Source organism: Zophobas morio, unplaced genomic scaffold, assembly GCF_036711695.1.
Source record: "Zophobas morio isolate AGI-343-1 ecotype UQ-CSIRO unplaced genomic scaffold, CSIRO_AGI_Zmor_V1 ptg000029l, whole genome shotgun sequence".
Lineage (NCBI taxonomy): Eukaryota > Metazoa > Arthropoda > Insecta > Coleoptera > Tenebrionidae > Zophobas > Zophobas morio.
Genome location: NW_026972134.1, coordinates 2,870,494 through 2,892,991, shown reverse-complemented (window position 1 = coordinate 2,892,991; position 22,498 = coordinate 2,870,494). Strand labels below are relative to the sequence as shown.

The 22,498-nt window shown below is 36.4% G+C and overlaps 3 protein-coding genes across 3 annotated transcripts; 2 read left to right on the top strand and 1 right to left on the bottom strand.

The window, feature by feature from the left end:
• The first annotated feature begins 3 nt into the window (after positions 1-3).
• LOC135137554 (guanosine-3',5'-bis(diphosphate) 3'-pyrophosphohydrolase MESH1) lies at positions 4-3,146 on the top strand. The gene has a single exon (XM_064067247.1). The coding sequence runs from the start codon at positions 4-6 to the stop codon at positions 556-558; it is 555 nt and encodes a 184-aa protein (XP_063923317.1). The 3' UTR covers positions 559-3,146.
• LOC135137550 (exportin-5) lies at positions 844-19,578 on the bottom strand. Its single transcript, XM_064067242.1, has 11 exons — positions 19,473-19,578; positions 19,040-19,333; positions 18,771-18,992; positions 14,500-14,814; positions 14,291-14,440; positions 9,755-10,825; positions 2,341-2,961; positions 2,165-2,288; positions 1,680-1,958; positions 1,202-1,629; positions 844-1,153 (listed from the first exon to the last, which is right to left on the bottom strand). Exons 2-11 carry the CDS (start codon positions 19,313-19,315, stop codon positions 1,025-1,027), a joined length of 3,615 nt encoding a protein of 1,204 aa, XP_063923312.1. The 5' UTR covers positions 19,316-19,333; positions 19,473-19,578; the 3' UTR covers positions 844-1,024.
• Positions 19,579-20,008: 430 nt separating this feature from the next.
• On the top strand, positions 20,009-21,558 carry LOC135137207 (DNA methyltransferase 1-associated protein 1). Its single transcript, XM_064066800.1, has one exon. It carries the CDS (start codon positions 20,140-20,142, stop codon positions 21,436-21,438), a length of 1,299 nt encoding a protein of 432 aa, XP_063922870.1. The 5' UTR covers positions 20,009-20,139; the 3' UTR covers positions 21,439-21,558.
• The last annotated feature ends 940 nt before the right edge of the window (positions 21,559-22,498 follow it).

Here is a 22,498-nt window from a genome sequence, read left to right as displayed (position 1 = left end):
ACAATGTCCGTTTCGGAAGTCACCCAAGCCCTAATTAAATGCGTTAATTTCGCTGCTGAGAAACACAAGGACCAGCGCCGGAAAAACCCCGAAAAGACTCCATACATCAACCACCCCATCGGAGTGGCCTATATTCTTACCAACGAAGCGAACGTAACAGATCTGAACATTTTACAAGCAGCTCTTCTGCACGATACAGTAGAAGACACAGAAACATCGTTTGATGAAATCGAGGTCGCTTTTGGAAGTGAGGTTAGAAAAATTGTGGAGGAAGTCACGGATGATAAAACGTTGGCAAAGGAAGTAAGAAAAAGGTTGCAGATAGAACATGCTCCGGGATCGTCTTATGAAGCTAAGCTCGTAAAATTAGCAGATAAGTTGTATAATTTGAGAGATTTGGAGATAAGTGCTCCAGTGGGTTGGAGTGAGCAGAGGGTAAATGAGTACTTTGAGTGGAGCAAAAAAGTCGTTGAGGGGTTAAGGGGTACAAATTCTGCTTTGGAACGAAGTTTGGATCAAATATTCTTGCGGAGAAACATTCTAACGGTAAATAATTAATTCTTTTGGAAATAAGAGTTAAGCTTTGGTACTTAACATAATCTCACTTGGAAGTGAAAATTGAAAATATATATTTACTTTGTAAAATGATTTAATTATTTTGATACTGTGTATGCTTTTTTGTTATTTTTCCCTATTGTATATGAATTAAAAAACATGTAGGTATCCGCTTTTCAATAATACAGGTAGGTCATCCTTAATCAATTAATGTTGACCATATTTAAACTAGCGTCCCGTTACTGAGGTAAAAGTATCTCCAACAAACCTGACAAATAAATGACTTCCTCATGAAAAATTACTATTTATTTAAAGACCAAAATAATATCGTAAATAAAATTAAATCACAACAATATATACAAAAAAATCCATCATGATTAGATGCAGTCAGTTTTAGAAATTGAACAACAAGGAATGTTGCACAATAAATTAAATAAATAACAAGTATTTGACAATATTTAAGACAATATTAACTAAACACGTTTTGTAGATCTGGTATAACTTCTTTTGGTTCAGGCTTTTTTGAAAATGCTAAACTGGGTAGATCATGAATTTTAACCTCCTTCTTGAAGAGCTGTCCCATACTTCTTCCAATCAACTACAAAAAGAAAAATCAAACCAAACCACAATGCGAAATTAAACTCACATTCCCTGTAATTTTCTTAAACAAATCTTTCTTAACCTTTTCGACTTTATTTCCCTTGCTGGTACTCCCCGAAATCCTCTCGTCCAACTTTTGCAAATCGACAGGATTTACGCCGGGAATTTGTTGCATCACTCCAAGAACTTCGAGAAAAGTAGGCCGCAACATTTCGTACATTTGTGCCCCGAGAGTCAACAACGATCCTTGGTTGGCTTCGTGTTGACCATGTAAAGTTAAAGCGTTCAAAACAGACGCCATTATATGTGCTGCCATCTCTCCATTTAACGAGTTATCAGAAACTAGCTGTCTCACTATAGGTCCTGTTAAGTAGGTAGCTTTTAATGAAGCGTTGCTATCGATCCACGAGAGCGCCCCCAAGACTGCCAATACTATGGACTGACAAGTTTTTTCGCTTCGAAGTAGTACCAAACCTGCGGAGCAAAAACTTGTAGAAAAAACTAATACACAGTGTATAAATAACCTAAATCTGAAATAACTTCAGTCGTCATATTCGAACGAGTTGGTGGCGGTGGTGTGGGCGAGTCCATACTCAGATCTTCAGTTTCCATATTTTCCGAGCTTGATTCAGGAGTAAGACCCCCTCCAACTAGCGCCACCTTTAATACGTCTAGATATTCACGAGTTAGCGCTCTTGTGAGTATGTCTTCTAATACTTCTTGAGTGTCGGCATTGTCTTCTTGCGCTTCCCTGTTGCGAAATTCGTTGACTTGTAGCCACTTGGTGTGAAGTCGGGACAGCACTAAAAACATGTAATGTTGAATTAATCAAAAAGCAAAAACAACTAAGCCGTTCCTCTTCAATGCAGTACGATCATTGTACTATTAGCTATGACGTGAAACATTTTCCAAAATTATATGAAACTGGACTGGGACCCAATAAAAAAGGCGTCGTCATAGACTAATGACACGCAGACATGAAAATAATTCATTAAAAAAAGATACTTACTCAAAGGAGCGATATGAGCAATGATCGGCAGAAGTACCGCCTCGTAAAATGGTGTAGGGCACGAATATATAAACGGCTTCAAAAACACTCTTATAATAGGTCTCATCCTGTAATCCGGTATATACTAAAACAAACCACATCAAAACCCTATATCCCCCCACCACAACCCACCTCACCTGCAAACAAGCCAACACACTATTGATTATTGCTAATCCTATATCCGGCAAGGTGTACAAATCCCTGCCCAACGAAGGCCCCATGGATCCGATCATGTGATAGCAGCTCTCGTGCAACCCGAACAGGAACCTCTGCATCCTCTCCAATGGACTCTGTACCACCTGTGCCTCCCCCAGATCAGCCGCCGCGTGCCCGATCAGCCCCAGCAAGTTCGACTTCTCCGTCTCGAGCATGCCCAGGCAGCCCTTGTAATTCTCGTGGATGAGGTTCTGAGCTTCGCACGTGAACAGTTCGTTGAAGATGCGGATCAGCGAAAGGAGGTCTGGCAGCAGCGGCACGACGTGAGGTGCCGCCGGGTTGCGGCAGACCGGGTTGCCGGACTCTGTGAGGGCGACCACAAAGCCGCCGCGCGTGGCGCGCTCGGGGTCTTCCGGCCAGGAGCAGCGCTTGATAGCGCCCAGCAACAAGTTCACGCAGAAGACGATGCTGCTACGGTTATGGCCGTGTGGGTTCTCGGTGTGCGGAGCGACAGGCGGCTTGTCGAGACCGACGAAGGAGATTAAGTCACCAGCGCTCTTGAAAGCCCCGGACGAGACGATGGCGCGCCACTGAGCATTGGCCTGGAAAGGAAAGAAGTGTTTCAGATGCTTCATTACGCTCGATCAGGCGATCAAAATAATTTATAATCGAGTCATCTTTGGAACAGAATCCGTCGTATCTTCTCTGAAATAATATAATTAATGCTATTTTTAACAAAATTAATTTTATAATAATTTATAAACCTAATAAAATCATTACAATCTCACTGTAACTTTAATAACTGCTACATGAAACCATGGCCGACTAGTATAAAGATTATGGCCTGTCCAAGAGGTACGATACGTGTTGCCATCTATTAATAATTACACTTAATAATTTAGCAAAATTTTAATTTGACTTGACATTATGGGACTTCAAAACGTGTAATGGTGGTTTGTTTGGGTATGAATGCCTTTGTGCCTTTCAAAAGGTGTTAATAATTCTTTTGTCAATTTTGAATTATTAATAGATGGCAGCACGTATGGTACCTTTGGCATTCCTTTGGACAGGCCATAATCTTTATACTAGTCGGCCATGCATGAAACGTTCCTTCTAACCTTACTTTTTTTGTTTTCTCACTTGTTGTTTCCTAGGAGAAACAATCTTTTTCACTAAAAACAGTTCTTTTCAGAACTTTATTTGGGTATTCGATTTAAGCGACTCCCGATGAATTATAGGAAGAAAACTAAAAGAGAAAGTTATTAAACACGAAATGAAACAACAACAAACATAAGAGAAAATGTGGAGAAAATTATAAAACTCAATAAACAGGAGACAGATATAAATAAAAAGTAGAGGAACATTAAAGATTCTATTTTAGCTTCAGGCATAGATAAACTGACAAACTACAAACTCCTAAAAAAGAATGGATGACAAAAAAGATCCTTCATCACATAGAAAAAAGAAGGCAAGAAAAGGGACACGGTATTCAAAACTATCGTGAAATTCATAGTTATAAAAAGAAAGATAATAGAAGCGAAGAACACATAAAAGGAGCAGAAGTGCAAAGAAATTGAAAATCTCATTATGACAAGAAAATCAGCTAAACTGAAACGATGCGATGGGAAGAATACATAAAGGAATTATTTTATGATACAAGATCTGACACAGACGACAGCAACACCAATAAGATGACAGAGGAACTCCTAATTACCCCCCAAGAACTAGAATTCGCACTATTAAAACTCTAAAGAGAACAAGGCAGTAGGTTCAGATCAAATTCCTATAGAGCTGATTAAGCTAATAGAGGGAGACCAAATTCAAGTACTAGTTTACTTATTTAATACCATATATAGAACAGGGACCATACCAGAAGAGTGGCTCAGATCAACCTTTATAGTTAATACTACCAAAGGGTGTTAATACTATAGAATGCTCTGAATATCGAACCATAAGTTTAATGAGCCATACCCTAAAACTGTTCTTGAAAATAATTCACCATGGAATTTGGGTTCCGAAATGGTATGGGCACCTGAGAGGGATTATTCGCCTTAAATGTGTTGGTTCAAAGGTGTCGAGATATGAACGTAGACGTTCACCTCTGTTTCATTGACTACGATATTGATAAAGTGCGCCAAAATCAGCTTATATTAATACTTAGAAAACAGGGAATCGAATATCGGATTGTAAAAATAATTGAAAATCTATATTGGAATCAAAAAGCGACTGTCAAAATAGAAAATGAAGAATCTAATGAAATCGAGATTTGCAGAGGGGTTCGAAAAGGATGCATTCTATCTCCCATGTTGTTTAACATATACTCAGCGGAGATATTTCGTTAAACCTTAGACAACATAAAGGCTGGAGTAATAATACACAGAAAATGTATTAATAACTGTAGATACGCCGACGATACAAATGATGCTGGATAAAATCAACACAAATACAGTACAGAAAGAGGCCTTAAAGTAAACCTCAAAAAGACCAAATATAAGGGGAGCCGTAAGAATCCAAAAGCTAGACAAACACAATTGAAGATCGGTGACACAACAATTGAAATAGTCAAAAAATATCAGTATTTAGGAACGACACTGAATGAAGAAAATGACCAGGTAAGAATAGACATAGCTCGATCAGCATTTATCAAAATGAAACATCTCCTAGTAAACAAAAGCCTAAATAAAGATCTAAGAGTGCGAATAATCCGATGCTACATATTCTCAATACTGCTGTATGGTGCGGAAGCCCGGACACTCAAACAAGTGAACATCAAAAAAAATAATGCTTTCGAGCTTTGGATGTATAGACGTATGCTCAAAATACCCTGGACAGATGAAGTTACCAACGAGACAGTCTTGCAGAGATTGGGGAAAGAAGAAGAAGTTGTATATCACACACAAAAAAGAAAGCTAGAATATCTGGGCCATATTATGCGAGGACCACGATATGAAATCCTTCGATTGATAATGTAAGGCCAAATCCAAGGAAAGAGAGATGTAGGACGAAGAAGAACTTCCATGGTTAAAAAATCTACGTGAATGGTTTCAATGCACATCAGCAGACTTGTTCAAAGCTGCGATATCTAAAGTGGGAATAGCAGTCATGATTGTTAACCTTCAGTAGGAGATGGCACGATAAGAAGAATAGTAGATACATTTGTTTATCTTAAAAATATTGGTGTTTAGGTTGCAATTACTCAACGACGGATAGTAGGGCCTTTATTCTTTGAAGGTAATCATAGCAATAATAATCATCTGATTAATTGGTTTATTTAATGTAATCCTCTTCGAGGTAAAGTAAGAACAGGGTTGGGCAAAATACACTTTCCACTGTAATTGAAATACAAAATACTTCAATTTAATGTATTTGAAATACAAATTACAAAATACATTTATGTCTTGTAGTTGAAATACAAAATACAAAATAGTATTTCAAATACTTTTAAAAATACAAAATATGTTCAGGACAGTGGCAAAAATAAAATTTTGATAGAAGCTCGTTCCTAAAAATTTTAAAGTTAACTGTCAGAATTCTTTCACTATCTTTATAAGTTGGCTCTGTATGTTACATTCCATGTCCATCTAGTGTCAATTTGTCGAAAGTAAAACGCGTCGTTAAAAATATTGTGACATTTCTTCTAGTTAATTTTATTCCTAGTTAGAACCAAACACTGCTGCCAACATAAATTGCGAAGTCCTCAACCGTCATTTAATTTAAACTATGGCGCTTCTCTATGTTCTCTGTTACAACCATAGAATATCCTGTTACTTCTCGAAGTACACGAACATACACGAATTAACACGATCGCAAAACTGTAATGAGCGCGCCGTAGTTTGATAAAATGTATTTCAAGTAATTGAAAATACAAAAATACAAGTTAAAATGTATTTGAAATACAAAATACAAAATACATTTGTGTCATGTATTTGAAATACAAATTACAAAATACAATTGTATTTCAAATACTGTATTTCAATTACAAGTAGTTCAAATAGTGCCCAACCCTGAGTAAGAAATGTTGACAGAATTTATACCACAACTTCACAACGATAAAATAGAAGTAGATTATTATTTTCAACAAGACGGAGCTACCGCGCACTCGGCTACGACCACAATAGAAATGTTACCAGAATTTAGTGTATTTAAATTTTCTGAGAAACATTCTGCCAATATTGTTAGATGAGGTAAATTTACAAGACAAAACATGTGGCTTCAACAGGATGGCAGTTAATGTCAAAACTCACAGACCGTACTGACAAACTTTTAGATATGCTTTACTATGCTTACATATATATTTATTAAAAATGGAATTTTGCATCTACATAGGCTCTGCAAAATGTTGTTGGTTGCTTCAAAAATTTTTTCAGGCTCATTATTCCTGGCGAATCACCCTGTATATTCAGTGGCGTACCTTGAATATTCAATTAAGGAGCTTAGTGAAAAACTTGGTAACGCCACTAAAAATAAGTCACCACTAGATTCCGTCAACTTGCAAGGCAGAATCAAATTTCGTTTCTACTCAGTATGCAGGTTTATTGTCGTGTACCTCTTACAAAAAACACCCTTATTAAAATTTTAATTACATTCGCAGTCGAATTCACAGTACGTGAATTAAAATTTATAATTAAAATGAAAATCCAATGAGATTAACCCATCAACCGGATTATGAGAATTTGATTGAATTTGATCAGACAATCTTTTAATTGCGAGATTAAGTGCATCTATAAACCGAGGCTTTGATTAATGACATTATATAGTGTCTATAAATGGTTCATATATTCAGCACTCCTTGAGAAATTTTATTATTTTTTTTTAATCAAACAATTTTGCCGCCTGTAAGAAAATATGTTCTTTTGGCAAACCTGAATAATTTATCCACTGTCAAATATTCCCTCCTGCTTTTATAAAAACAAGTGGAGGAGTATCTTATTTACTATTGTAAATTTTGCAGAAGATGTCAATCCATTGTTCGTGAAGTTGATTAGCCAAATTTTGGTTAGCGTTTTACAATCTACATGACAGTTCTAATATACGTACAAAATTTGACAACAATCTGTCCTGCAGTTTCAGAGATTATCTGTTTAATAAAAATCGACACAGACTGACGGACGGACAAGCAACGGTCAGATGGCAACGGGAGACCATTTTTTCGTACTCCAGAGGTCATTAAACGTCAAGAAAACATGAAAGTGACAAGTCGCCCGATGGACTCGATTACTATAGTTCCTTAGCGTACGGTCAGAAAGTAATAAATGTTTCAACACAGTTTTTGTTGAATGAAACGATCATTATAAAACTGGGATTTTTGCGACCACTGTAAGTAACAAATCTTTCTCGATTTTTAAAGCATGTAATACTTTCCCAACAATAGCTCTGGAGACCTACAGAAATTGTTCATAATTTTTAAACTTCTACAGAAAATTGCAGAAATAGTATATTACATATTGCGGTGAATTATAGTTCGAGGCTGTAAGAAACTTTCCGCCGAGGTATGTATACTATTTTATTCTCAATCATCTGAATACATTTTGCGAAAATCTTTTAAAAAAATTGTACATCACAATGTTTATTTTCATAAGTACAATCAAGTTACTCTGAACGCCTCGGAATAAAATTAGACTGACGTCTTGAAGGTGAAAAAATCTGATCAAGAAATATCATTCTATTAGAAAATGTCCGATTCAGAATTTTTAACATCTTCTGAATTAAAATATGCAGCAAACGAAGTTATGCAACATCTGCTCCTGGAAAAGAGCAACAAGAGGTACGAAAACGCCTACAAAATGTAGGTTCTTAGTTCATATTTATCATAGTAAATGCAAGTGACAATGCGAACATAATAATCATACAATTTATTGTTATTAATAGTTTATTAATAGGGATGTACCGACTAGTGGCCGACCGGTCGGATAAGCCGACTATTCGGCCGTTTTTCATCGTCGGCTGCAGTCGGCGACTGGTCGGCTAAACAGCCGATCGGTCGGCTTTTTTTATTAAAATTAAAATAGTATATAAAACAATTAAACCTCGTTTACAGAACCTCAATTAAATATTTAATTGCGATTTAATTACTAAAAAAAATTAAATGTTAAAATTATCCAAACAAATTTAACACATTTTTTGAAAAACAAAGAAACTTTAGTTATTCCTTTTATTAAAATAAAACAAATTTTTAAGGTAGTCAGAGAAATAAAAAAAAACACACTGTCTGTCTAATTTATAAACCGGTTTTAGCAAAGCCGAACAGTCGGCCGACTAGTCGGTTTTTACTGGCCGAACAATCGGCTAGTCGGTTAGTCGGCCAGACCTACAGTCGGTACATCTCTATTTATTAATAAAATTCAAAAATTAAGTGAGGTTCTTTTTCTCCTGCATGTCAAATCAAAGATGTCAAGAAAATATTAATCTAAGGCGGTAAAGTTAAAGCATGTTCAATTGTTGAACGGTCAAAGTCGGTGACCAACTGCACTCAAAACAGTATTCATTCATTCATTACTAGTGCGCGGAGTTAAATCTCAGTGCTACAATCCCCCAGTTGAAATAAGGCGTTTTACGGCGAGTAGACTTTGATCTAGTCTACAAGGACATCCCCAGTGCGTTTCTCTAGGAGTGTGTACGGTTGCTAAAAAACCTACTTTTTTATTACTGTGTTGCTTCAAATAGTAATATTTGGTGCCCTTTTTAATTTTTCAACCACAGGACCACAGATTTGTGATCTTAAAATGCTATATTGTGTTGATATAGTACAAAAGAAAAATACATTTTTGTAATCAAGAATCGACGCGGCAGCATTGGATTGAGCGCGTGAGATTTTATTCCGCGCCTTGTTCATTACACAACTAGATGTATCATGAATAGTTTTCCTAGTTACTAAAATTGACGTAATAATGTCATTATCAACGGGCGGAATAATATCTCAGACGCTCGATCCAGTGCTGCCGCGTCGATACTTTGATTACAAATATATCCTGTGGTTGAAAAATTATTAAGGGCACCGAGTATTATTATTTGAAGTAATATAGTAATACAGAAGTAGTCTTTTTTTACTAGCTGTAAACACTCCTAGAGACGCACTGGCTACGATCTTGTGGACCAGATCAAAGCGTCTCCGCTACTCGCCGTAAAACCCACCTTACTTCAACTGGGGAGTTGCAGCCGTAAGATAAGTTTCCGCGCACTGGTCATTATATATATATGATTGAGAATATACTATTAATAGCTTTTCTTCTAGTCAATCAAGAAGATAAGCTCATTATTTCTTTGGAACATTTTACAGGGGCGTTATTTAATTTACTATGACATAAAGTTTCTTTTTTCGCCGCATTATTTAAAACAAAAAATCATATCAATCATGCAGTACTTCTAACACACACAACACGAAACAACCTTACTCACCTCTCCTAAAACCTCCCGCACAAAGTTGCTCTGCCGATCGTAGTCACAGAAGTGATTCGAAATCAACAGCAACGCCTCCTGCAGCGTCACCCTCTCCAATGTACTCAACCCAGCCGGACTATCGACCCTCGACAAATTGTCCACGGTGGCCCTTATCTGATCGAACACCGGCAACAACAGCAACGGGTACTTGTTCCCGATCTTCACCATAAGCGACGCCGCATGCCTTCTCACGTTCTTCACGGCTCTGGACCTGTTCTCTTTGCTCTGTTCTTCCGGCGCGTAAACCAAGGTTGAAAATATTTTATCTAGAACTTGTGGCAAGAGCGCCGCCCCCGAAGCCGCCACCGAATTAGCAGTAGGCGCCATCTGTCCCGTCGACATGCTCAGGAACACGAAAAGGGCAGAAATGCAGGTGAGTAGAGTGGACAGAATGAGCGGATCGACGGGCTGGTAGGCCAAACACAATTGCAATAATCTCAAACCGGAAGCTATCGATGGTCGCTCTTGCGCTTGGAGAACTCTGCTTAGAATGCTTTCTAAGAACGTCGACAGAGCTTCCCATTCTTGGAATAAAGGATCCGACATGACCAACCCGGAAGTGACGTTAGGAACTTGTAAACACTTCATCAACCATTGTTCGACGTAGTTGAAGGTGACTAAAGGTGCGACGACCGTTGCTTGTCTGAACGAGTCCAAGAAATCGCTGCGACATCTGTAAAAGTACGTTGAAAACTCTTCCTCGCTGTCGAAGTCTACTTTAGCGTAAGCAGCTGCGGCGCCTCCTGCGTCTGTGCTTTGCGATTTCGAGGAGGGGTAGTTGAATTTGACGATTTTTGGGGCGGTGCACTGTACCCACTGAGGGATGTATGAGAGAAAAACTGGGTCGCGAGACACGTGCTCGTGTTTAAGCATGCTGTTCCAAATAGGGTTCGCCATGTGGGCTAAAGTTAGACTTTGATGACTGCTGAAAGCAAGTATGGCTTCTAGGAAGGCGGAGAAGTTACTGGGGCGGGTCATACCGTCTTTGCCCCAAAGCATACACAGTTGGGTTGTGAGACCACCTAAAACCTGAAATTAAATATTTAGATTAAAAACCGTTATCGATGTTACAAGCACCGAAAAATAAAAATGTAAGCATAAAAGACGTCAAGGTATCGCAAGGACAAATGTCTGAGTGACGCCTGTAAATGAGTTACAGTGTACGATTACATGCGAATAAAAACGAAACAGGATAATATGAAAGAATATTAATGTTAATGCATCGTCAAACCAAATAGCCAAATATGTTCAGTGGTTTTTTAATTTTTGAACAGCAGCTGCCAAGATAAGACTGATTTTGGCAAATGATATACCCTCTAAGAAAAGAGAGGGTGGGTGGGCGGGGGTAGAACCTGCTAAAATAAGACAAATTTAAAGGAATCTGGTGTTTTGTTGCTGGATGAGCTTGAAAAAATCTTTTGAGCTTTTATTGTTTTATTTTTTATGAATTTGAAAGTCTTGACTGCCGCAGTGTTTTTTTTTTAATTCGGGACGCCTGCTTTTGAAATCATTATGGGCTAGTAGCTACCAAGATAATATCTGATTTTGGCAAATGAGATACCCTCTAGAAAAAGTGAGGGCGGGTGGGCGGGGCTAGTACCTGCTAAGATAAAACTGATTTTGGCAAATGACATACTCTCTACGAAAAGAGAAAATCCGAGAAAACCAAGAAATTCAAGAAAGTTAAGAAATACAAACGACCTAAAAACTAGAATTTCAAGGCAGCCAAGAAGCCCAAGGAACCTAAGAAACCTAAACAATCTACAAATAGAAAAGATACAAAAGATGTTAGGGTCCTAAGGGGAGTATAAAATTCAACAAATCCAAAAAATTGAAGAAGGTAAAAAAGATTCGAAACATTTGAGATTTCTTCCTGAGATAGGGTCCTTCCGACGAACTGTTGCTTTCAGGTTTTCTCAACGTTTTATGAACCATAGAGTTCGAAAAAGTAGGTCACCCGTTTTCGTCTGCCTGTCGTCTATGTCAATTTTTATTAGGCAGATAATCTCCGAAACTATTGGATTGATTGTTTTCAAATTATATATGAATGTTACGAATATCGTGTAGATGATCAGAATTTGGCTAATCATCCCATCAGCAATGGGATGACGTCATCTTCAAAATTTACATAGTAAATATTATTTAAGCTTTATAAAATAAAATACTCCTGCGCTTGTGTGTCTAATCTTACGAAACGACGAAAGATAATACTGGTTTGAATGAAAATACTGAACTGCCGACGCAAATGATGAGCTGCTTATTGCAAGCAACGACGCGTTTCAGCATACACAAGAAAAAGCAACTAGAAAAAAAGAAAAATATGCAATAAGGACTAAAAGAAAATTATATTTTATTTTGATTTATTTATGTACTTTTTTAAGTTGTCTAAGACTAAAATACGTTCTTTTATTATTAAAAACTCTCCGAATTTGAAAAACTTTCCTTCACAAAAAGATTATTACTGTGTATGAGGTTAATTTGACAGAAGTCGATGCGACCGTACACTTTACAAAATCACTTCAAAAGTTTTGGATAAAAATACGTTACACAATTAATGCCATAAAGTGAGTCCAACATGGTCCATGTGTTAACTGTTAACTCCATCAAAGAAAATTGGGAATTTTAACATTACAATTAAATTATGCACATCAGTTCACCTCAAGTCAAGAAGTAGTTTCTATAAATACATAGAAATGTATCCGATTTTTTCAATTTTCAACCTTGCCCAAAATTGCAATTTTAATCAAATTCTATTTTCTAAAGTATGGTTTTCAAAATACTCTCGAAATCTTACAAAAGAAATGTCAATTTTGCAATGGCACAGGCCGTAAGAAAAAATTGGTTGAAATTTTTGACTTTGCGGATTTTGTTTTTTATGACAACCTTCATAAGTTAAAATATTTTATATAATGTTAAAGAAGCTTGCTACGCGTTTGTTTCAAGTGATTTTTTCCATTACAAAATTTTGTAATGATGTCATCAACATTTTCGCAAGGACACGTATATCAATTTTACTTCCTCTTGTCTTGTTAAAGCTCGTTTACTGTCGTCTGAACTAACTCGGTAAATTAGCCTTTACACGCACCCTGCCTGTAAAGCGTTACCGTGGCAGCTTTACAGGCACCTTGCCTGTAAAACGTTATCATGACAGCACCGGAATCAAACACACATTCGCTGCGTCGGCCTTTTTCTTAATCTCACTAATACTGTGCTAATACTAACGTTAAAATCACCTTCAAACTCTTCATCTTCATCGAATTCCACAATTAACAGAGCTCAGAAACAAAATTAAACTATTTAAATTATTAATCGAATTTACAAATTGACAGTCCCGTCATTTTCAAACAATTCAATTTTCCATAGTTACCGGAGCAAACTATGAAAAATAACTACAATTTCTATGACTGTAATTTCAAGTCAAATTTCTAGAGATGCCAAAGTTGTTCATTTTCAGGATTTTCAGCAAGAGGAAGTAAAACGTTGTACGCGGCTCGCTTGCAACTAGCCTTTACTCGTAGCGTCCTACGTCGCTCGCCCTGCAAACATTCCGGCTCGCCCGTAAAGGCTAATTTACTAAGCTTGCCACGTAAATAACTATAAATAGATGCAGTGTAATACTAATAATAACAGTACTTTATTCCCAAAATTTCGAGAAAATGGAGTGAGTCGTTCTTGATAATAAAATAAATTGCCTCATACGAATAAATTTTGATTAACGATTTACTATGATTGTGATAACCTTAAAACGTTTGCATTTACAGATTTCAGAGCACTCGGTTTTGCAGTTTCAAAATTAAATTGCAAAATTTTATACAATTTTGATTTTTTGTTTCCAAAAATCTGGATGTCTAGGGTGAAAAACTCAACACTGGTTCATACACCAGGAGTCTCTCATTTTAAAAATTTTAAATAAAATTGACCATTTTAAATTTTGGAAACTACGTCATACCATTCGTGATGGGAATGATTAGCCAACTTCTAGTTAGCTAATATACATACAAAATTTGATAACAATCGGTGCAATACTTTCGGAGATCAGTTTTAAAAAAATCAACACAGACAGACAAAGAGAAGGAAACGGGAGACCAGTTTTCCGCACTCTAAGGGTCATGAAACGTCGTGAAAACATGAAAATGGATAAATCGATGGACTCGATTACTATACTTCCTTGGCTTACATTCACGAAATAAAAATAAATTCTTCTAAAACAGCTCAGAAATATTGTTCACGTGATGTTGCACCGAAATAAAAATAGTTTTAAGATTATTCGGACAGTATAATCAAACAAATCCAGTTTTTTCGATAAATAATAAAATTTGCTTTTGTGTTTATATTTTGGGACAAAAGTTTGGAAAATGATTATCTAAAACCATTTTTTAGCAAGTATGCTTTCAAATAAAAAAAAAACTTTCTTAAGGTTAGTGCAAAATAAAAAAAAAATATTCCCAACTTACGACTGGCCAGTAAAAATAAATAAATATGAACAGCACTTACCTGAACAAGTTTCTTCTTAAACAAATAATGTTGTTCATCCAAAATGGCACCGGGATTTTTTGCAGCAGAAACCAAACACTGAATTGGTTCATCATTAAAAAGCAACAACAAGGGTCTTCTTTCATCAAGTTTTCCTTTTCTGTTCACAATCTAAAAGCAGACAATTTACATCAAAACCGTAGGTCTTCTTTAATATTATCAGAGCATACCTGAGATAAACATTCAGCAGCTGGATATTGGAAAGCTAAATCGTTCAATAATAAACACAGAATATGTAGTAATCGGCCATTTTGAGCCATAATATGAGACATAGACACCCACTCTACAAACCCCGTTAAAGTTAAGAGAACGACTTGAACCACCCGACCGTGTGCAGTTGCTTTGATCGTGTTGTTTGTTTCACCACATGTCCTGAATTGGTTCACATGGAGCTCAATTAATCGTAGAAAAAAGTCAAAAATTACGGCCATATTGGCCGTAAGGGCATGATAAATGTCTTTTCTTCGCTGATTTGATTCCAATGTCTGCAATATTTTACAAAATTATTTCTCAAATTTAGATAACCTTGGCAACAAGTTCTTCCAAATTTTCGGAAAAGAGTAGGTTCGGGAAGTTGAATTCTGATAAACTGACGCTATGACCAATGTTACAATAATGCACCAAAAATTGACGTCATCTCGAATATATTTTAAATAAATCTGTTTTTTTTCAATCTTAAATTTTTCTTTCTCGTGTGTAAGCTCCGTCTGTTATCTGTCCATTCTTCAAATTTTTAAGTGAATAACTCTGATCCATCAGGCTTCGAGGTGAAACACTCATTCTGATAAATTCGTGTTAAGGATTCCAGACAGCGAGGGAGAAACAGCCAGATCTGTGTCGCTTAATACATTTTCCAATGTAATTTAATCTTATGAGTGTGTGTACTGTGATATTTAATACATTACATATGGCCTTTACAAATTATTTGTGTACCGGAAAATGGCGAAATAAACATAATGATTGCCATTTACATTTCACCTAATTAAAGTGTAAATAAAATCATAGAATTAATCCACGAAAGTTTGCTCATTTATTCAACAGCACGGTCTACTCTTGTTTAATCGGGACTTGATCAATTACCTATTATTTTAAGTAGGAGTTTCAAGGTAAAGGTAAGCACACCCGTTTTTTTTTTAATTAATTACAATAAACACCTAATATTTAAAAAATATATGTATCAATTGATGACACTATTCATTATTTCAGAAACAAGCATGGTATACTGAGTGATTTAATTTGGTACTCGCACTCAAATTAAATATTTGAAAATGACTACCAACTTTTTCTTTAAAAATGCTAGGATTCAAATCCTTTAAGTATACTCTACGGAGTGATACCACAGTATAGAGATCATTCAGTAGAGACAAATCGTATCACAAATGCTTCATTTAAATTAAAATTGATTCGTGTACACAACTTACTACACTTTTTCTAAATAGTTGATCTTAGAAACCACACAGTCTATTCTAATAAATAATGAATTAAGCGCCCTATAACAGAAATGCCGTGTTGAAATTCAGATTTGACCCCGCTTCTGATTACAATTTTACGTTTCATTAATTTCTTTTCCATGATGGTTGTAAAATTCAAGTGCAATAATTACACCGGAAGATCAGCCTTAAACTATCAAAACCAATGCAACTAACTAAACTGCCAAATTTCAATTATTTCACATTAAAGTCACTAGATAACCAAAGTACCGCAGTTCAATGTTCCAATGTGTAAGAAAGAGAAGTACCTTGCGTTACGCGCCCTCATACGGTCACAGGACAGACGACCACCCATGAAAACGGGTCAGTAAAAATAGCGAGTTGTCCCTACTGAATGATCTCTATACTGTGGTGATACAATGAAAAACATCTGTAAATGAAAAAATAACCACACTACTTCCATTTTTTTAAATTCAAATATCAAAAAGAAAATTGCATTTTGAAACACTATTAACGAAGAAATTAAAGACAAATGTTTCAATATTAATAAAAGTAGAAGTCAACACAGTGAGTAGTATACACTAATAATCAAGCAGAAAATGCACATGACAGGTAGTGGATACACTGCTTAACCAAACGTAATTTTTAGTTGTGTTTTATGTGACTCACAGTGTTAACTTTAAATTTACTTTCAATAAATACCATTTTTTTCTAAATTATTTTCTGTATCATTTTGAAAACACCGATATTTATTTTAACACTGATTTCTGGCACTGCAATTGCAGTATTAAACCTAAATTACTTACAAAACTTGTTAAATGAGACGATCTAATAAGCAGCTTTATTAAAAAAAATTGATTGAAAGCTGTTTCGGCAGAACTTCCCTCGCACCTAAGGTACAGTGAAACATATCCAGCATTTTTGAGTTGAGTTTTTACTTTACAGAATTTTGTGATGACGTTATCAACTTTTTTGCAAGGACACCTTGGATTGGTGCACAGTAATACTAAAAATAACAGTACTGTATTCCCAAAATTTTCTGGGAAAATGAAGTGAACCTTTCCTCATTTAATCAATAAAATAAATTGACAAATTCATTAATTTTTTTGAGCCACCTGTATAAGCAAATCTAAAAATAGTTTTCTACCGCGCACGTTTTTTAGTTTTTTAATAGAGCTATTAAAGCACCCAAATGACGTCATAGCGGTTCGTTAATAGCGGAAAGGGGTTCTGAAATAGATCTGGTGTAATTTAGATCGGTAAGATTGGTAGCCATGACGAGAAATGTCAGGTGAATGTCAATGGCAAATGTCAAATTAAAATTTCCCGTATTTCAGGAGGCGTAAGGACTTCATTAACTTCTTCACAAGACATTTTAACCAATTTTAACTTACAAAAACTCGAATTGATTCGAATTACAGTTGTTGTGAAAATTCGAACTTCAAATATTTCGTGGTTCGTGTCAGACCAACTCATCACCAACCACGACAAAATTCTCCAGATTAAAAAAAAAAACGCAAATTTCAATGTGCGCGGTAGAAAAAATTGTATAAATAACTCGTTCATAAGGCCATTGTGGCACTCATCCGTTATACCCATAACTCGCGGCTTCGCCGCTCGTTCTATAAACTTGGATTCGTGTCTTAATATTTGCCTTATGAAACTCGCTCTTTAATATACTAGAATGCAATGATAAATCACAAGTAAAAACTTACTATGGAAATTTGCAATTTAACACCTTTAAATTTCACAAGTTTTTACAAAATTAAGGGGGGCAAAATCCGTTTTATCTTAACAAGTACTAGGACCGCCCACCTGCCCCCTGTTTTCTCAGAGGAAGTCATTTGCCGAAATAAATCTTATCTTAGCAGGTACTAGCCCTGCCCACCCATCCAACCTTTATTTTCTTAGAAGAATAAGTCATCTGCCAAAATCAGTCTTATCTTACCAGGTACTAGCCCCACCCACCCTCCCTCTCTTTTCTTAGATGATATGTCATTTGCCAAAATCAGTCTTATCTTACCAAGTACTAGCCCCACCCACCCGCCCCCTATTTTCTCAGGGGATATGTCATTTGCCAGAACAAGACTTATGTTAGCAAGTACTACGCCCCCTCCCACTCGCCCTTTATATTTCTTCAGAGGGTAGTACTTACTAGTACTTGCGAAGATAAGTCTTGTTCTTGTTTTGGCAAATGACATCATCTGAGAAGATAGGGGCGGGTGGGCGTTACTAGTACTTGCTCAGATAAGACTGATTTTGGTAATGCCATACCCTCTGAGAAAAGAGGGGGGGGGGGGGGGGGGGCTAATACTTACTAAAATAAGACTGATTTCTGATTTCGGTAAATGCCATGCCCTCTGAGAAAATAGAGAGGGGGTAAAGAAAGTTATAATGCAATTATTCTATTTAGTTTTAAATTTTTTCTAAAAATTCTGGATGTCGAGGAGAATGAAAATTCGACACGGATTCACACCAGAAGTACAAGGGTATCTTATTTTATAAAATTAAAAAAACTTTTAATTATAAATTTTGGAGATGACGTCATCAAATTGTTGGTGGGGATAATTAGCCAAATTTTGGTTAGTATTTAACCATCTACATGATATTTCTATCATATGTGCAAAATTTGACAACAATCGGTCTTGGAGATTACGTGTCTAAGGAGAATGGATACAGACAGACAGACGGACGGAATCGGGAGACCACTTTTTTCGTACTCTAGAGGTCATGACACGTGGAGAAAATATGAAAGTGGCAATTCGGCCGATGGACTCGATTACAATACTTCCTTAGCTTACGCTTGAGAAGTAAAAAAGAGTTAGTGATTATAGGTCCCCCACCCAACATTAGAAATGCCTTCTTTTAAGTTGACAATATCACATAAGTATTCCCACCAAAAATCTTCCTTGGAACCCTATATCTTTAAATAATATTTTATTACTTCCAAAAATTGAAAAAAAAAATCATTTTCCGAAAATTTGGGAAGCTCCTTTTTTAATGAGCTGTACCTGTAATAACGCAACATCCTCCACTAACCGCAAAAACACCAACAGAACAAGTTCTGTTTGAATTTCCCCACAAGAACAAGCCTCTGACAGCTCCGACAACAGCCCTGGCCACTGCTGAGGCCACTCGCGCTTCACCATCTCAACTACTACCCTGCTCAGAGCATCCTTCATGTGGGGCTCATCACTGATTCCGCCCGCAGCCAACAACTTCATTGCATTTTCCTACAACCAGCCGTGAGCTCATCTGATGAAATCTGTTGCAATCTTACCTTAATGAAAATTTTCTCCTGCTGAGAGATCTGCGTCCACCTATACTTAACAGTGTGCTCCATCAACTGGAGCCCAAAATGTCTCGAAATGAGCGAATGTTGCGTCCCAGCGGCCAAATACAACCCTGCTTGAGCACACAAAGGAGATGTTTCTTTGAAGCTTTCACAGGCGTTGTAGGCTTTAAGCCGGTCAGTTTGGGAGGCTCCAGTGCTCATAGTCAACTCAACAGCCCTCGCTAAATCAGCAGCGAGAGCCGCCACATCTGGTCCAGCCATTATTTCGAAGATGTGTTGCTGAAATTTGAAGGAATACATCATCACATGGTAAAAAGCAGCATGGTTTTTGTGCTCCGGGGATTTTGGCGTATTAGAGAGGCGACTAAGACTGGGGTAGAGTGGCGGAGACAGGATGTAGGATGTTGATAGTACTTACATTATTTGTTTGCTGATTCTTCTAGTCCATGTCACGAAGATATCAACAATTAATTTTCGCTACAAATTTTGCAGTTGACGGTTGCCGGCCATTGCCGGCTCTACACCCTCTGGTGGACGCTTGCTGAAAATGTTGCCTTCTTGCAGTTTTCTTTTTGTCTTAATAATCATCTCATAGGCGTAGAGAGATTAGAAGCTAATAAGGGGTTCATTCCTTTACTTTACCTAAAGCATTTTTAAAGTTACAGTTCAACTATCAAAATTTCGACTACGCAAATGCCAAATTTAAATTATTTCTTACATGACAAAATTTCTGAAATAGCTTGCGTGCTTTATATTTATTATTACTATTATTTAAAAAAAAATCACAAACAATTTTTCAATCATAGAAGTAATATTACATATTTACATCACTTTGAACTTCTTTGTAGTGTAGCTGTGTTAAACGATTTTTTTTTAATTTTTAACGCCGCCCCTGGATAAGTCACTGGCATTTGTGATTCGATACTACAGGTTCCTACTTTTCCCGCAACGCCGAAAATACAAATTCAACGATTTTTAGGTTATGTTTAGTTGATTATTTGTGGTTATATCTGAAAAATCATTGAAACGACCATAATTTATTTATTACCACTATTTTAACATTTACTTAACATAACCACCTCAAAATGGCTGATGTTCGCGATATTATGGAACTGGAGCACCCATCCCAGGAAGTAACCCGTGAATCCATCATAGGTTCTGATAAACAGAAAAAGCGTCCTCCGCCACCTACCAAAACCCAAAAGAGACCCGAAGGCATGCATCGCGAGGTCTTCGCACTCCTATACAACGATAGCAAAGATGTGTCTCCACTCTTTCCATCTGATACGGGTCACGGATATAAGCAAACCAAAATCAAATTAGGAATGAGAAAACCTAGGAAATGGAAATGGATGCAGTTTACGAATCCTGCAAGAACGGACGGAACAATATTCTATCATTGGAGAAGACCTTCGGATGAACCAAAAGAATATCCGTTTGCTAAATTTAATAAAAAAGTTGACGTTGTTACATATACAGATGCAGAATATCAACAGCATTTGCGCGTGGATGGGTGGAGTAAGGAGGAGACCGATCACATGATAGAGTTAGCGCAGAGGTTCGATCTGCGATTTATTTTGATGGCTGATAGGTACGACACAGAGAAGTTTCCCAAACGTTCAGTTGAAGATATTAAAGATCGATATTATAAGATTTGTGGAGTAATGAGTAAATTAAAAGGTGAGAAGAAAATTTATACTTATGATGTAGACCATGAGAAAAGAAGAAAAGAACAACTGAAAAAATTGTATGACAGAACACAAGAACAAATTGAAGAAGAACAGTTTTTGATGTTAGAACTCAAGAAAATAGAAGCTAGAAAGAAGGAAAGAGAGCGAAAAACGCAGGATTTGCAAAAGCTGATTAGTCAAGCAGATAATCAGACAGAAACTCCTAAAAAAGCTGATAAGAAGATTCCGAAGAAAAAACTGGCGAACCCATCTAGGCCATCCCGTGTAGATACAACTCACATTTTTCAGGTGGTTGAAACTGCAGGAATTAAATTTCCAGATTATAAGAATAGCGGCGTTTCTTTGAGGTCACAGAGAATGAAGCTTCCAGCTAATGTAGGACAGAAAAAGTCGAAAGGAATTGAACAGTTATTGCAAGAGATGGGATTAGAATTAAATCCAATACCAACCGAAGAGATCTGTCAGCATTTTAACGAACTTCGTAGTGACATGGTTTTGTTGATGGAAATCAAATCTGCGCTTAGTACTTGTGAATATGAACTTCAGTCATTGAGACACCAGTATGAAGCAGTTAATCCTGGCAGAACGTTAACAATACCACCACAACTACTATCAAATTTAGAACTAGATAATAAGGTCGGTGGTGGAGAGATTATTGATGTTGTTGGGTCGCCTAGTACTCCAACATCATAGTTTTCAGTTTGCATATTTTTGCGCAGTTTATCGGTAAATTTTTGTATATAATTCGCTTTTATAACTGACTGTAATTATATTCAATTTGAAAAATATATATCTTTTTTCATGTTCAGTGAAGCAAGCGTCTTACTATGCTAACCTTTAAACTCAACTTTGTTATACATGGACAGTGTTATATACCGAAAACACGGTTGCAGCCGAGAATGAGTTGAAATGCGAACACCATTAATTAGTGTTGCTCCACAGTGGTTAATTCTCGCATCCGAAATTGAACACGGGGATTACACACCCATGTAAACTAAAGTTTTAATTGACTACTAGCATGTCCACAAATCTGTATTTTTACCAACCTAAATTTATGTGATGATTCCCACCAACACTTTGAAGTTATCAATATCATACATACATACATAACATGCTTCTCTACCATGGTTTATGAATCCGTACTTATTTTTTATCTTGGAAATACAGATCTTTGGAAGGTAATTACTCAGAATTGTATAAAATTTATAATTTAATTTAAAAATTGCAAAACCGAATGTTTTGAAATTTTGCAAACGTTTTAACGTTATAAGTATATTAATTCACTAATCAAAATTTCTCTTTATCCTCTCGAAAAATAAAAGTAAGTTACTTTAGTGATTCAATTAAAACCGCCTGACCACATTTTCCAGAAGTTTGGCGTAATTCTACTTAATTCTTACTTTTTCATCAAGCTTTAACCGTGCAAAGACTTCAGTTTAGTCAGAAGTCATAACATTTAAATTTAAACACAATAATGTTACAAATCGGCTAGAGACAATGGCGACTGGTGACCTTTGAAATGGGGGGACACAATTTGGTTGATGAGTTAAATATGGAGATATAAAATAGGTTCTTATTACCAATCACGGAAATAAATACAAAAATACCTACATTCAATAAAAGTAAAAAAGTATTTGTCCACATACCTTCGTGTCGTAGATCATCCACGCCAGTATTAATCCAGGGGACGGTTTTAACTCATTACTGAAGAGACACACAAAACAAAACAATTTATTATTTTTTTTACAACCGC

What these genes read in the sequence shown, in the direction of transcription:
- LOC135137554 (XM_064067247.1), top strand. Translation starts at nt 4, where the DNA reads ATGTCCGTTTCGGAAGTCACCCAAGCCCTAATTAAATGCGTTAATTTC.
- LOC135137550 (XM_064067242.1), bottom strand. Translation starts at nt 19,315, where the DNA reads ATGGCTGGACCAGATGTGGCGGCTCTCGCTGCTGATTTAGCGAGGGCT. An exon ending in AGGATGTTGCGTTATTACAG is followed by an intron (nt 14,815 to 18,770) that starts GTACAGCTCATT and finishes AAAATATTGCAG; the next exon opens with ACATTGGAATCAAATCAGCG. An exon ending in TGCGGGAGGTTTTAGGAGAG is followed by an intron (nt 2,962 to 9,754) that starts GTGAGTAAGGTT and finishes TTTCCTTTCCAG; the next exon opens with GCCAATGCTCAGTGGCGCGC.
- LOC135137207 (XM_064066800.1), top strand. Translation starts at nt 20,140, where the DNA reads ATGGCTGATGTTCGCGATATTATGGAACTGGAGCACCCATCCCAGGAA.